Source organism: Micromesistius poutassou (genome assembly GCF_964030765.1).
Source record: "Micromesistius poutassou genome assembly, chromosome: 9".
Taxonomy (NCBI): domain Eukaryota; kingdom Metazoa; phylum Chordata; class Actinopteri; order Gadiformes; family Gadidae; genus Micromesistius; species Micromesistius poutassou.
The window spans coordinates 782-16,751 of record NC_140279.1 but is presented as its reverse complement, the minus strand read 5'-3'; the positions used below and the strand labels follow the sequence as shown (position 1 = coordinate 16,751).

At 51.7% G+C, this 15,970-nt stretch overlaps 1 protein-coding gene across 1 annotated transcript in view; it reads right to left on the bottom strand.

The window, feature by feature from the left end:
* LOC311353563 (hemicentin-1-like) overlaps positions 1–15,026 on the bottom strand; it is a gene marked incomplete at both ends in the record, with an annotated part of 57,546 nt that extends 42,520 nt beyond the window's left edge. Inside the window, 19 exon segments of the mRNA XM_084473482.1 lie at positions 287–460; positions 890–1,081; positions 1,584–1,670; positions 1,768–1,881; positions 3,332–3,499; positions 4,195–4,488; positions 5,609–5,764; positions 6,598–6,630; positions 6,633–6,719; positions 7,143–7,239; positions 7,921–8,096; positions 9,283–9,406; positions 10,297–10,448; positions 11,651–11,747; positions 11,847–11,887; positions 12,104–12,205; positions 14,328–14,433; positions 14,435–14,452; positions 14,872–15,026. Of these exon segments, the coding sequence (XP_084329608.1) occupies positions 287–460; positions 890–1,081; positions 1,584–1,670; positions 1,768–1,881; positions 3,332–3,499; positions 4,195–4,488; positions 5,609–5,764; positions 6,598–6,630; positions 6,633–6,719; positions 7,143–7,239; positions 7,921–8,096; positions 9,283–9,406; positions 10,297–10,448; positions 11,651–11,747; positions 11,847–11,887; positions 12,104–12,205; positions 14,328–14,433; positions 14,435–14,452; positions 14,872–15,026 (2,373 nt within the window).
* Between the last annotated feature and the right edge of the window lie 944 nt (positions 15,027–15,970).

Genomic DNA, 15,970 nt, shown 5'->3' with positions numbered 1-15,970 from the left:
GTGATGGGCAGCAGGGAATGGAGAGGATTCATTTTAAAAGATAAGCGCAGAAATACTCACTCCCACAGTTTTTCTTTTGTTTCAAAAAAAAACCCGTTAATGAACTGAACATGAAGTAGTTCAGAACTGAACTGGTGAACTATGAACGTGAATGCATGCATTTTCTTTTGCATGAACTGAACTTTGAACTAGTTCACGTGTGAAGTGTGTGAACTCGCACAACGCCTTTCGTCTCGTAGCGTCTTCCAGAGCGATCTCCCCCCCCCCCCCCCCCCCCCCCTCGTACCTGGGAGGACGCGGACCCTGCGGCCGGACTCCAGCGGGCTGCCGTCCTTCAGCCAGGTGAGCAGGGCGGCCGGGTACGCCTGCACCTCGCACACCAGGGAGGTGGGGCTGCTCAGGGTCACGCTCACCTCCTCAGCGGAGCCCTCGGGGCCCGAGCCGGCGATGGTGGGAGACACTGTGGGGGGGGGGGAGGGGGGGGGGGGAGCACACGCGTCTGATCAGACCCCTGCTGTGTGTCTGGGGGAGAGCGCTCACTGCATGGAGATGAAGCCCGCTGTGAGTCAGAGTACGTCCGGGGATACGCCCGGTGTGGAGCGGGTGTTCAATAAACCATAGGGCAACATGATTCAGACTCAAAGCTCTTAGACGCTATGTGTGGTGTGTGTGTGTGTGTGTGTGTGTGTGTGTGTGTGTGTGTGTGTGGCGTGTCTCTGGTGACGGCTGTGTGTGTGTGTGTGTGTGGTGTGTCTCTGGTGACAGCTGTGTGTGTGTGTGTGTTTGTGTCTCTGGTGACGGCTATGTGTGCGTGCGTGCGTGCGTGCGCGCGTGCGCGCGTGCGTGCGTGCGTGCGTGCGTGCGTGCGTGCGTCCGTGCGTGCGCGTACCCAGAACGTTGACGTTGATGTGCCGGCTGCGCTGGCCCGCGCTGTTGACGGCCAGGCAGCTGTAGCGGCCCGTGTCCTCCACCGCCGCCCCGGAGATGAGCAGCCGGCCGCCGTGGGACAGCAGCCGGTGACGGCCGTCCTGCAGCAGCGGCTGGCCGTCCTTCTGCCAGCGCAGCTCCGGTACGGGGTTACCTGGGCAACGCCACGGGTTCAGGGAAAGGGGGAGGTCAGAAAATGCAGAAAAAAGCTTAAGAGACAAAGGCCCCGTGCCAACACCTCCCCTAACCCTAGATCTTTGCCCTAACCCTATATTTTGCGCGTTCTCGTGTAGAGGGTAGGGTGTCCCATTACTGTAGGGAGCTAAGGGGGGAAGTGCTATTTTGCCCTTATAATCAACCCTCAAAACGTAGTGAGGTCCGATGCAGGCTTAAAACGAAGTGGAAGATTTACTGTTGAGGGCCCTCCAAACCAAGTGGAAGTTTTAAGGGGGGAGAAACGGGACAGGGCCTTAGACTTAGACTTAGACTTAGACTTCCTTAATGTGAAATTTGTCTTTGACAGTGGCATAACAAACACACAAATGAACGCCGTAACCTAACCCCGGGTTTATTATTGTTGATCCATCTTCTGTCAAAGTACTGCTCTCTGCTGGCTGTAGAGAACGTGGTCGAGGATGTGATGGGATGCTACTCACCAGCAGCCTCACAGGAGAGGGTGATGTTGTGGTTCTCCTTCACCTTGGCGTCCACCAGAGTGCCCTCATGCACGATGCTGGGCGGCACTGGAGCAGAAGGGTTCAAAACGTTAACACACACAGGGGGGGGGGGGGCAGCATCTTCACTTCAATCTGCTTCTATAGCGTTGTGTTCATCACATACCAAGAACGTCCAGGTCAAAGTCCTTCCTCGCCTCGCCGGCGCTGTTGGACACCACACACGAGTACCTCCCCGCGTCGTCCACGGCCGCGTGCGTCAGCCGCAGACTCCGCCCCCCTGGGGATTGGGAACGAGCACATTAAAGTTAAGCTGTTGAGCACAAAGTGAGAAGGAGGCGGTACCATCGTGTGCTACAGAGAATACTTTCCCACAGCGGAATACATGATACACATCATTAATACACGACTTCTTTTTGCACTTCGGTCCGTTTAAGAAAATTGTGTGAACACTCAAAAGCTCAACAGCTGTACAAATGATCAACAGGTTTTCAACAAGACCGTCCATCTCTCTTTCAAAGGAAAACAATGTTGAGTGCGTCTTAACAGAGTCCAAGAGACTCCTCTAAGCTAACAACGACCAGATATTTGTTGGTACGTGGTCCAAATGTGTTATCGTCTCTAATCGAGCTGTTCTGAGAGATAAAACTGTGTTCATCCAACGATGATGGCCCCGGTAATGGGTCTGTCGTCCATAACCGAGACACATTTGAATTGCACTGCTCATAATGCAAACTAAAGAATTTGTGAAAGATAAACTCTCCATCTCTGTAAAGCACTGTGCCTTCAGACAGTTACTTTAGGTAGATGTTGTAAAAAATGAAATCAATATTAGCCTAGCCCACACAGTTCGAAAAACTAGACAAGTATTATAAGACTCAAAGACTCCAACAGTTCACTGTTTGGTTTGGAAGAACACTCTCCACCTTGAAATATGAAGAAAAAATGCACCACCGTCAACAATGGTCCTTCTCTTGTGAAACTGTGTGTGTTGGCCCCAGACTGGTATGCTAAGCTCTTAGGTTTGGCCCCCCGTCAGCGGTCCCGTTCCATCTCATTGAGCTGATGTATGATGTCTGCTTGGCCTCTGGGCCGTGGCCGTGGATCCCGTTAGCTCTGTGAGAACCCAGCATCTGCCTCTTCAGCACTTCACTCCCTCCTCACGCTCAACGGACCACACCGCGTTTAAAACAAAACTGTTTGTTCTTTTTGTTCTATTATACCAAATAAAATGCATCAGCGTCTTTCTACATTTACAGTTAGGTCATTTGTATTTATACAGGCTGGATTCACGTGAATCTTAAAGAGATGCACCACATGCTACAGGATGTACCACAGGATGTACCACAGGATGTACCACAGCATGTACCACAGGATGTGCCACAGGATGTACCACATGCTACAGGACGTGCCACAGGATGTACCACAGGATGTACCACATGCTACAGGATGTACCACAGGATGTACCACAGTGTACCACAGGATGTGCCACAGTGTACCACAGCATGCACCACAGGATGTACCACAGTGTACCACAGTATGCACCACATGCTACTACAGTGCTTCCTGTATTCTTGTGAACTATAGTTTCTTTCAGACCCTCTCCTGTGCCGGCGGGGTTTCTCCGTTCTACCAGCCGGCCGTAGTCGATATAAACACAGCAGGTTACTGTATATTATATCCTTGAACATTTAAATTAAAAAATGAACACCAAAAAAATGTCGGCTCACCGGAGAGGATGCGCACGGAGCTGGAGGCTGTGATTGGCTGCTGGTCCTTCAGCCAGGTGATGGCAGGGAGGGGGATGCCCGAGGCCTCGCAGGTGAGGCCCAGGGGGGTCTTCACCACCACGCTCACGCTCTCCGGGACCAGCAGCTGGCCCGTGATGCTGGGGGGCACTGGAGCACAGCACAGGACAGGAGGGGTTAGGGTCCACGGTCCACAGGGGGCTGAATGTACACTACTGTACAGTAGTACAACACTACTGTAGTACAATACAGTACTGTACTGTACTACAGTACAGTAGTACAGTAGTACAGTACAGTACTGTATACAATACAGTACTGTACTGTATTGTACTGTAGTACTGTACGTCAGTGTGTCTCACCTGTACTGTACTACGGTAGTGTACTGTATACAGTACAGTGTACTGTACTGTCAGTGTGTCTCACCGTGGACGCTGACGTCCTGCCTACTGTACTACAGTACTGTACTGTAATATGGTACTGTACTGTATGTACTACAGTACTGTACTGTACTATGGTACTGTACGTACTATTACGGTACTGTACTGTATGTACTACAGTACTGTATGTCCTACGGTACTGTACTGTATGTACTACAGTACTGTACTGTACTACAGTACTGTACTGTACTACGGTACTGTACGGTACTGTACTGTATGTACTAGAGTAGTGTCTCACCGTGGACACTGACGTCCAGCCTACTCTACTACAGTACTGTACTGTATGTACTACGGTACTGTACTGTAGTACAGTACTGTACTACGGTACTGTACGGTACTGTACTGTATGTACTACGGTACTGTACTACAGTACTGTACTGTACTACGGTAGTGTACTGTGTGTCTCACCGTGGACGCTGAGGTCCTGCCGTCTGTCCGCCTGTCCCGCCACGTTGACGGCCACACAGCCGTAGCGCCCCGTGTCCGACACTCTGGCGTCGGTGATCTGCAGCAGCCGGCCCTCGTTCAGGACCACCGCCCCCCCGGGGAGCTGGCGGCCCGTGATTGGCCGGCCGTCCTTCAGCCACGTCACCGCCGGGCGGGGCACGCCGTCGGCGTCGCACCGCAGGCTGACGTTGCCGCCCCTGGTGACGATCACATCCCCGGCCCCGCCCACGCTGCTGTGTTTGATGGAAGGGCGGACTGGAGTGAGAGAAGGGGAGTGAGTGACGGGACACGCCCCCCGGGGAGAGATGATAATAATAATAATAATAATAATAAATCAGATTTATATAGCGCTTACTATGGTACTCTAAGACGCTTTACATATTGCCCTATCAAAACTAAGCAACAGAGCTGTATTAAGACAGACTGGGATTTAAAAGCAAAACAGAGGTTAAACATGAAGAATAAGGTGGGAGTTAGGTGGGGGAGGCTAGTGTAAAAAGGTGTGTTTTGAGTGCAGATTTGAAAGAAGAGAGGGTTGGGGAGGCTTTGATGTGGGAGGGGAGTGAATTCCAAAGGGTGGGGGCAGCAACTGAGAAGGCCCGAGATCAGGCTCATTGATTGGTGGTCACATGGTGGTCACACGTCAACACATCGCTCATCATCATCCATCCTCTGGGATGGGTGTTTATTAACGTGTTGTTAACAGAGCCACTTGCAGTGAACTGAGATTGATTCCATTAACTTCAGCGATTTTCTCAAGGATGTGGACATGGGGCACCGAACCCACAACCATTAGGTCGGGAGTTGAACGCAGAGGAAAAGCCTCTACTGTAGCGGTGGTGACGTACCGTAGACCTGGAGGCTGTAATAATAATAATAATAATAATAATAATAATACATTTTATTTCTAATGCACCTCTCATCAAAGAGATCTCAAAGTGCTACAAGGTTAAAAAGTTAAAAGCAAGGTAAAGAAAACAAAAGCATACTCAATAAAGACTATGAGACAAGGTTAAAAAAAAATCCTATTAGCAGCCATAGGCCTTTCTGAATAAAAAGGTTTTCAGGACCTATTTTAAAAAAGAGTCCAGGTTCTGAACGGCCCTCGTCTGGGTTGGGAGACTGGTCCATAGGCGTGGTGCGGCCGAGCAGAACGCTCTGTCTCCCGTGGTGGAGAGCCTAGTGCTCGGGATTTGGAGGAGCAGGGTGTTTGTGGATCTGAGAGTGCGGGTTGTAGTTGGACTGTAGGGTGATGAGTACTCAGTACAGCGGTGGTGACGTACCGTAGACCTGCAGGCTGTACTCAGTGTAGCGGTGGTGGTGACGTACCGTAGACCTGCAGGCTGTACTCAGTGTAGCGGTGGTGGTGACGTACCGTAGACCTGCAGGCTGTACTCCTTGGAGGTGGTGCCGGCGGAGCTGGTGGCGGTGCAGGTGTAGGAGGCGGAGTCGGTCCTCTCCGCCCTGGAGATCTGCAGCTGACGGCCACCCGACAGAACCCTGACCCGGGGGTCCGCCCGCAGCTCGGCTCCTGAGACGCGTCCAAAGAAGGCTTAGTCAATCAACCAGGGCTGTGCATGGACTGGTTCAAAAGAACTAGTTCAAAAGAACTAGTTCATTTTTCTATGAACTTTGAACTGAACGTAACATATTTTTAACTAAAGAACTTGAACTTAGTTCAGATTTTGTGACATTCTGAATTGATGCTTAGGTCCAGATGACTTGATGTCTTTATTAAATAGAGTTACTGCCTTAGTTGTGACGAATGAAACATGTGTACAAATAATATCCACGACAATTTGATGATTGTAGTGATGGGCAGCAGGCAGAGAGATGGGCAGAGAGGATTCATTTTCATTTTTGAACTAGTTTATTTTAAAAGAACAGTTTTTCTTTGGTTTCTAAAAAAAACTGTTAATGAACTAGACATGAACTAGTTCAAAACTGAATTGGTGAACTATGAACTATAACTAACTTTTGTATGAACTGAACTTTGAACTAGTTCCTGTGAAGTGTGAACTTGCACAACGCTGCAATCAACGTGGTACCCTGTGTTAGGAACCACTTCTTTTCTCTTACAATGACCTTTGATCCTCTTTTGCTTCCTGATTGTGTGCTAAATGGACTTCCTAAATTCTAGGAGCCTTTCTCTCCCTCCCATCCCCCTTTCCTCCGTTCTGTCCTCCTCTTCAAAAGGATTCTTCCTCTGTTTTCTCCCACTTCCTCTCTTCTCCATCCCTATATCTAAGGAGGGAGTTAAACAGGAAGGAATGCTTCAACTCATCTCTCCTGATTTCCTAATCTCTTTCCTCCTGTTGCTATGACAGCCCCATTCGCTGCTGCCTGACTCTTCCCTCTTCCTACCGTTCTTCCTCCAGGCCAGGCTGGGGGGGGGATCCCGTTGGACTCGCACACCAGAGTGATCAGACTTCCCTCGACCACCGTCAGCGGAGTCACGTCCTCCGAGGCCCGGATACTGGGAGACACTGTAATGACGACAAGACGCCCACAGGGGGCGATCTCACCTTACTGTACTGCATCGCAATTAGGAAGACAATTGAACAATTACTGCGCTTTGAATTGGCGTTTTTGTGTGTGGCTGAATCAAAAAAAAAAGAGAAAGAAAGAGATAATGCTCTATGCTCCCCCTTATGTTTCTTCAACAGTCTTCAATTTTGCAATCCACACACCCGTATCCAGGCAGGATGGATTCCAAGAACCAATCAGGGAAGAGAAGCCCTGATTGGTCGGTGAATGCATTTCACTCACCAATAGCAACCGGACGGCTATGGCATTTCTCACAAATTTCACACTCAGACAGTAGCTCTGACTGGGTACCTTCAGGACCACTAGCACCTGACTGAACTAGAAACAGAACCCTGTGGCCGTGTTGGCGAGGAGGGACTCACCCCAGACGTTGAGGTTGTAGTTCTTCTCCGTCTTGCCCGCGACGTTGGCGGCCTCACAGGTGTAGCGGCCCGAGTCCTGCACCTGCGAGCTGTCAATCTGCAGCCACACCGACACCAACACCAACAACACTCATTGAGCGGGGGCATTCAAGTACACCTGAGTCCACTGATTCACCCTCCCAGCCTGCACGTCGTTACCAGTTCATCATACTAACTCTAAGGCCGTTTCTGAAATGGCATACTACATACTGCTCGTATACTGATCGTGACGTAAAAGTAGTAAGTAGTATGCAGTACGCGAAAAATGTTTTTTTGCAGTATGCGACAGTTACCCGGATGATGTACTAATCGGTCAAAAAATTCTAGTATACATCCAGAGCTCACTACGTCGGATACTGTATCCCATAATGCAACGCGGCGCCGCTGAACATTTAAAATAACGGCGGACAATGCGAGCGGCGAATACAAATACAAATACATAAATGTATAAATGTATAATTAGTTGTAATTAGTTGTTTGATGTGATGTGATAAGCTTTCGTATGTTTTTGTAATCGTGTGTTTTTCATTGTTAACAGAACAAATGGCTCAACCGTTTATATTTATAAGCGAATTTTTCGGTCATGTGACTGTGTAGTACACTGCATGATACTTGTCATACTTGCATACTATACTGCATACTAGGGCGGGGAGTAGTACAGTACATACTGTGTCAGTATGCAGTATGTAGTATGTAGTATAGCATTTCAGAAACAGCCTAAATGAGTCCCCGGCCACACCTTGAGGAGCGTCCCGTCCTCGGAGACCGCCAGGCCCGGTTTCCGGAACAGCGGCCGGCCGTCCTTGCGCCACGATAGAGTGGGCGGGGGTATGGCGTCGCTCTGGCAGAGCAGCTCCACCGGCCCGCCCAGCATCACGGTGGCATTGGCCTCCTCGCCGCTGATGTTAGGGGGCACTGCGGCAGGGCGAGGGAGAGAGAGAGAGAGAGAGAGCCAGGGAGAGAGAGCCCCGCGTTAACACTGGAAACGGCCCAATCATTGGACAGCCTCCAGCCAATCAGAGCCCAGAGTTAAAAGGACTGAATCCCAAGAAGAAGGGGTTCCTACGAGCTCAACGACCTTCATACCAATGTTACTCTGGGGTCCCCCCCCCACAATGTGTTCTGGAGCCGACACAGAGACGTATGCAAACATTTAAATATTGAATTAAAGCACTTCAGTGACGTCAGAAGAGCCACACTTTATTTCGATTTTTACGAAAAAGGGTCCAGTTTCAAAAGCACAAAGATAGTCCAAGTTGACCCCCCACTAACGTCAGTCTCCCATCTCATCTCCCGGATTAGGGTCTCCTTTTCGCTGAGGTTCTAATCAGGTTCTTTTCTAAGACCTGCTGAAGCTGTTCCAGAGAAGATAGTCTCTCCACCACTTCCCCTCAATTACCTTCAGGGGGAGGGAGGCCTGAGCTGGGCTCAGGTCAGAGAGCAGGGGGCTCATGGAGATGGTAGCAATTACACAACTCAGACTAGTTACTCAGCACAAGCATCTTACGATCATTGTGGAGACACACACACACACGCGCGCACGCACGCACGCACACACATTTGCATAGATATGGACCACACACACACACACACACGCACGCATGCACACACGCATGCACACACACTCACACACAGACACACAGCCAAAAATAACACGCACATCCACTTTGCGGTTTCCCTTCTTTAAACTATCCCATGCAAGAAATCCCTCCAGACGAGAACAAATAAAAATCACTGCAATGGAACAGGATTATCCCTGGTATGACCAGCAGTTTGTTGGCTACATTAGTAAGGCAGAGAGGGGATTCAACAAATGAAACTTTGTCTAAATGATACTTCACCACAAAAACATCTCTTGTTTGTGGTGTATTTTTCAACATCCTTTGAGCATGAGCCCATTGAATATGCACCAGGGGAAATTACACGAAAGCACGCAGAATGGAGACAAATACAGAACCATGAAGTCCTCCAGTAGGACTGGGGCACTGCCTGTTCACCAGTCAACAGTCAGTCCCCCAGTAGGACTGGAGCACTGCCTGTTGACTGGTGACCAGTCAGTGCAAACAGCTTCCACAGTGCCCTGAAGCAGCTCAGTGCTCACCGTACACCCTCAGGTCGTACTCCCGCTGCTGCTCCCCCCCGGAGTTGACGGCCACACAGGTGTAGGTTCCCGTATCGCTGACCTGGGAGCTGCTCAGGGACAGAACCCGGCCGCCGGACAACACCTGGAGAGACAGAACACACACATGAACCGAGCCCTCAGCACCTGGAGAGACAGAACACACACATGAACCGAGCCCTCAACACCTGGAGAGACAGAACACACACATGAACCGACCCCCTCAACATCTGGAGAGACAGAACACACACATGAACCGACCCCCTCAACATCTGGAGAGACAGAACACACACATGAACCGACCCCCTCAACATCTGGAGAGACAGAACACACACATGAACCGAGCCCAGGCCCAGGACAATGTGATGTTACTGTTGACTGTTGAGTTAGGGTTAGGGTTAGGGTTAGGGTTAGGTTAGGGTTAGGGTTAGGGTTAGTGTTAGGGTTAGGGTTAGGGTTAGGGTTAGGGCGGCTCCAGCCACGGCCCATCACAGTGACCACACAGGAGGGAGACGGGGTCAGGGTCCTGCTCAAAGCATCGGGGATCAAACCCAGAACCTTTCGGCTGGGAGAAAACCCGACCCTCACCACGTCTGTCCTGCCCTACGCATACAGACAGACGTACAGACAGACAGACGTACAGACAGACAGACGTACAGACAGACAGACAGACAGACAGACAGACAGACAGACAGACAGACATGCAGACAGACAGACCTACAGACATACAGACAAACATACAGACAGACATGCAGACAGACGTACAGACAGACAGACATACAGACATGCAGACAAACAGACAGACAGACAGAGAGACATACAGACATACAGACATGCAGACAGACAGACAGACAGACAGACAGACAGACAGACAGACAGACAGTCATCACAGCCTGGTGACCGTTGGTTAAACTGAAGAAGCGTACTGTGTTGTGACCCGTGTGCGTGTGCAGTGAGTGATGCATCATGGGAGGTGTGATGCATCATGGGACGTGCCTGAATGCCGTCGGACACGCTGGCCACGGGGCGGCCGTCTTTGAGCCAGGTGAGGCTGGGGGGGGGCAGACCGCTGGCCTCGCAGTCCAGACGGGCCGCCTCGTTCACCACCACCGTCACACGGCCCCCACGGCTGGAGATCACAGGAGGCACTGGGAGGGGGGGGGGCACAGGGAGGGGGGGGGGGGGGGGCACAGGGAGAGGGGGGGCACAGGGAGTGGGGGGTGGGGCACAGGGAGGGGGGGGGCACAGGGAGAGGGGGGTGGGGCACAGAGAGGGGGGGGGGGCACAGGGAGAGGGGGGGGCACAGGGAGAGGGGGGGGGCACAGGGAGAGGGGGGGGCACAGGGAGAGGGGGGGGGGCACAGGGAGAGGAGGCACAGGGAGGGGGGGGCAGGGAGGGGGGCACAGGGAGAGGGGGGTGGGGCACAGGGAGGGGGGGGTCACAGGGAGGTACGGGGTCAGGTGAAGCCAGCAGAGCGTGTATATATTACATCATTTTATTATATAAAAAGCACCACGGCCTTAAACTCCCCTTAAGGTGACCCCTGTGTTGACTAAGGGCCCTTAAACTCCCCTTAAGGCTGGCCCCTGTGTTCACTAAGGGCCCCTAACTCCCCTTAAGGTGACCCCTGTGTTGATTAAGGGCCCTTAAACTCCCCTTAAGGTGACCCCTGTGTTAAGGGCCCCTAACTCCCCTTAAGGCTGACCCCTGTGTTGACTAAGGGCCCTTAAACCCCCCTTAAGGCTGGCCCCTGTGTTAAGGGCCCCTAACTCCCCTTAAGGCTGGCCCCTGTGTTCACTAAAGGCCCCTAACTCCCCTTAAGGTGACCCCTGTGTTGACTAAGGGCCCTTAAACTCCCCTTAAGGTGACCCCTGTGTTGACTAAGGGCCCCTAACTCCCCTTAGGCTGGCCCCTGTGTTGACTAAGGGCCCCTAACTCCCCTTAGGCTGGCCCCTGTGTTAAGGCCCCCTAACTCCCCTTAGGCTGGCCCCTGTGTTGACTAAGGGCCCCTAACTCCCCTTAGGCTGGCCCCTGTGTTGACTAAGGGCCCCTAACTCCCCTTAGGCTGGCCCCTGTGTTGACTAAGGGCCCCTAACTCCCCTTAGGCTGGCCCCTGTGTTAAGGGCCCCTAACCCCCCTTAAGGCTGGCCCCTGTGTTGACTAAGGGCCCCTAACTCCCCTTAGGCTGGCCCCTGTGTTGACTAAGGGCCCCTAACTCCCCTTAGGCTGGCCCCTGTGTTGAGGGCCCCTAACTGGCCCTTGTGTTCACTAAGGGCCCCTAACTGGCCCCTGTGTTAAGGGCCCCTAACCCCCCTTAGGCTGGCCCCTGTGTTGAGGGCCCCTAACTCACCATGGACCATCAGGCGCGTGGACCTCTCTGCGCTCCCGGCCACGTTGAGGGCCACGCAGCGGTACAGGCCGGCGTCCGTCACGCGGGCGTGGCCGAGCTCAAGCAGGGCGCCGCGCCGCAGCAGGGCCGGCCCGCCGCCGCCGCCGCCGCCGCCGCCGCCACCGCCGCCGCCGCCGCCGCCGCCGCCGCCGCCCGCCGCCGCGCTCAGCGGCCGGCCGTCCTTGTACCACGTGATGGCTGACGGACACACAGGAACAACCACAACGACTTACTGTAGGAGGACCGCTTTACACAATAAGAGCGTGACCGATTAGTGACTACGCAAGGGTTGAGGTCTCATGCATGAATTATGTATTCACAAGAATTAATTGATGATTGATAATTGACTCAGATGTGTACTCTATCTGTGTCGGTGGGAAGAGGGGAGGTGAACTGGTCTGAGACCAGCCTTACTGGGGACAGGGCTGCCTGTGGCTTTGCACTCCAGCTGTGTGGAGAAGCCAGACAAGATGGTCTGGTTGACGACTTCTCCAGAGTAGGGAATACTGGGCGGCTCTGGTGGAGGGAAAGACAAACCAAACAGAACACGGTCACATTCACACGGTGGCGTGCCGGTAGAACCCCACGTCCCGCTCGGTCTGGTTGGTCCGTTTGGCGGCGGCGGTGCGGAGGAGGCGTGACGCAGAGCGGACGACCCGGAGGAGAGGAGGCCCGGGGAGGGCCACGCCGGTGCTGGAGGTACGACTGGAGGGCTACCGGCCCCCGTCAGCTGGAGGGGCGTGGGACGCACTGGGAGAACCTCTGCTGTGAGCTGGTAGACCACACCTGGTGCATTTCTGACCAATCACATCTTTTCTTTCGGTGACACATTGGGGTTATTATCCATGTGGCCCTGTCAATCACAGGTCCTCGAAACGCAAGACGTCTCGATGTGGAACGACTTATGACTTAAGGGAGCAGAGGGACTTATGACTTAAGGGAGCAGAGGGACTTATGACTTAAGGGGGCAGAGGGACTTATGACTTAAGGGAGCAGAGGGACTTATGACTTAAGGGAGCAGAGGGACTTATGACTTAAGGGAGCAGAGGGACTTATGACTTAAGGGAGCAGAGGGACTTATGGCTTAAGGGAGCAGAGGGACTTATGACTTAAGGGAGCAGAGGGACTTATGACTTAAGGGAGCAGAGGGACTTATGACTTGAGGGAGCAGAGGGACTTATGACTTAAGGGAGCAGAGTGACTTATGACTTAAGGGAGCAGAGGGACTTATGACTTAAGGGAGCAGAGTGACTTATGACTTAAGGGAGCAGAGGGACTTATGACTTAAGGGAGCAGAGTGACTTATGACTTAAGGGAGCAGAGGGACTTATGACTTAAGGGAGCAGAGGGACGGGGACAGACTGTGGGAGGGTGCGTTTCTCTGCTCTCTCTTTACAACGCTCACATCTTTCCTACTGCAGCTTTAAAGAAACAGGAGACTGAGAGAGAGAGAGGAGGTGTGTCTATGGTTACCATGGAGACAGAGAGAGAGAGAGGAGGTGTGTCTATGGTTACCATGGAGACTGAGAGAGAGAGAGGAGGTGTGTCTATGGTTACCATGGAGACTGAGAGAGAGAGAGGAGGTGTGTCTATGGTTACCATGGAGACAGAGAGAGAGAGAGGAGGTGTGTCTATGGTTACCATGGAGACTGAGAGAGAGAGAGGAGGTGTGTCTATGGTTACCATGGAGACTGAGAGAGAGAGAGAGGAGGTGTGTCTATGGTTACCATGGAGACAGAGAGAGAGAGAGGAGGTGTGTCTATGGTTACCATGGAGACTGAGGCGTACAGAGAGAGGAGGTGTGTCTATGGTTACCATGGAGACTGAGGCGTACAGAGAGAGAGAGAGGAGGTGTCTCTATGGTTACCATGGAGACTGAGGCGTACAGAGAGAGAGGAGGTGTGTCTATGGTTACCATGGAGACTGAGGCGTACAGAGAGAGAGGAGGTGTGTCTATGGTTACCATGGAGACTGAGGCGTACAGAGAGAGAGAGGAGGCGTGTCTATGGTTACCATGGAGACTGAGGCCTACAGAGAGGTGTGTCTATGGTTACCATGGAGACTGAGGCGTACAGAGAGAGAGAGAGGAGGCGTGTCTATGGTTACCATGGAGACTGAGGCGTACAGAGAGAGAGGAGGTGTGTCTATGGTTACCATGGAGACTGAGGCCTACAGAGAGGTGTGTCTATGGTTACCATGGAGACTGAGGCGTACAGAGAGAGAGAGAGAGGAGGTGTGTCTATGGTTACCATGGAGACTGAGGCGTACAGAGAGAGAGGAGGTGTGTCTATGGTTACCATGGAGACTGAGGCGTACAGAGAGAGAGAGGAGGCGTGTCTATGGTTACCATGGAGACTGAGGCCTACAGAGAGGTGTGTCTATGGTTACCATGGAGACTGAGGCGTACAGAGAGAGAGAGAGGAGGCGTGTCTATGGTTACCATGGAGACTGAGGCGTACAGAGAGAGAGGAGGAGGTGTGTCTATGGTTACCATGGAGACTGAGGCGTACAGAGAGAGGTGTGTCTATGGTTACCATGGAGACTGAGGCGTACACAGAGAGAGAGAGGAGGTGTGTCTATGGTTACCATGGACACTGAGGCGTACAGAGAGAGAGAGAGGAGGCGTGTCTATGGTTACCATGGACACTCAGACGTAGATGCTGCTGGACCTCTCCGGCGGCGTTGGTGGCCACGCAGGAGTACCTCCCAGAATCCTCTAGTCTGGCCTGGGTCACCTGCAGCACCCCGGCCCGCCGACTCCAGCTGAGGGAGAGAGAGAGAGAGAGAGAGAGAGAGAGAGAGAGAGAGAGAGAGAGAGAGAGAGAGAGAGAGAGAGAGAGAGAGAGAGAAGAGAGAGAGAGAGAGAGAGAGAGAGAGAGAGAGAGAGGGAGGGAGAGAGAGAGAGGGAGAGAGAGAGGAAGTGAGAGAGAGAGAGAAAGAGACAGAGATAGAGAGACAGATTTACAAATACAAAATGTATACAATTAAGCTACTAGGACTGGAGGTCAAAAAAACATTTCAAAAAGAAGGACAATAAGAAAGCCTCAAACGTAACAATCCACTGAACCCGCGATGACCGCCGGGCTCCCCCCACTGTGTCCGTTCCCTCGGTAACATCTGGACCTTTGACACCCCTTCAGTGGGGTCCATCCCCCCCGTCCCTGGTCCCTAACCACGCCCACCTTGAGGTGCTCCTGAGCCGTGTCCACGGGGCGGCCGTCCTTCAGCCAGGTGATGCTGGGGGTGGGGGCCCCGCTGGGGACGCACTGCAGGCTGATGGCCCCGTGGAGGACCACCGAGCGGTCGGGGGGGCCCGAGGGCCGGATGGACGGGGGCACTGGGGGGGGGGGGAGAGGGGGGGGGGGGGGTCACACACACAGCGTTATATATTGTTAGGTGCGGAGTGATACTGAACTCTGTAAACAGAACGGGCGTCATAGCTGTGTGTATACGCTCAATATACAACAGTTGGGAACCAATCAGATCGCTTGATTTAAGCGAACCTGTTTTATAAATTTTATAATGTATTATATATAGACACATATGTACATCACATAACCCAGAATACTGTACTTAACCTGCACTTTGGTAGTTCAGTTCAGTTCAGTTTCAGTTTATTGTCCCCTAAGGGAAACTTGTCTTGCAGCCAGGTAACACAAGTAATAAACGTAATAATAATAATCATTTACGTAATAATATACTTTACATACTAGTGTAACATACAGGTACAGTAGCACAACAGATAAACACACATACACACAAATAATAACACCAACTACTATAAGTACAAAAACACTGTTACACTACTACTCATCTAGCGAATTGTGCAAATTTAGCAACCGTAAGTTAATGCTTCTTTTTGCACTCCTGGTGGGACGTCAACAGCATTTCATTTGCTCTGTACGTGCACTTTGCTAAATGACAATAAAGTAGACTCTCGTCTCATGTGTCCACTGTCAGCGTGTGTGTTCAGGTTAGGGATGTGAATAACTCAAATTTTTCATGGTCGAATAATCAGTGGGTGGTTATGAACGAATAATCGATTATTCGATGTGTGCCGACATTCACAAAGGCAGCCGTGGATCATCGGCAAGAAATCACTTAATATCTTAAATGCAAAAAAAACAAACTTTAACAGTGATCAGTGTTTGTGTTGTATATGCTGCATATATATTAATATTTATGCTTGTGTATTGTGTATATTGTTTTTCTGTACATGATTAATAATAATAATAAAAAAACGAATAGTTCTACAGAACCAACATTAGTTCCGTCTGTTAA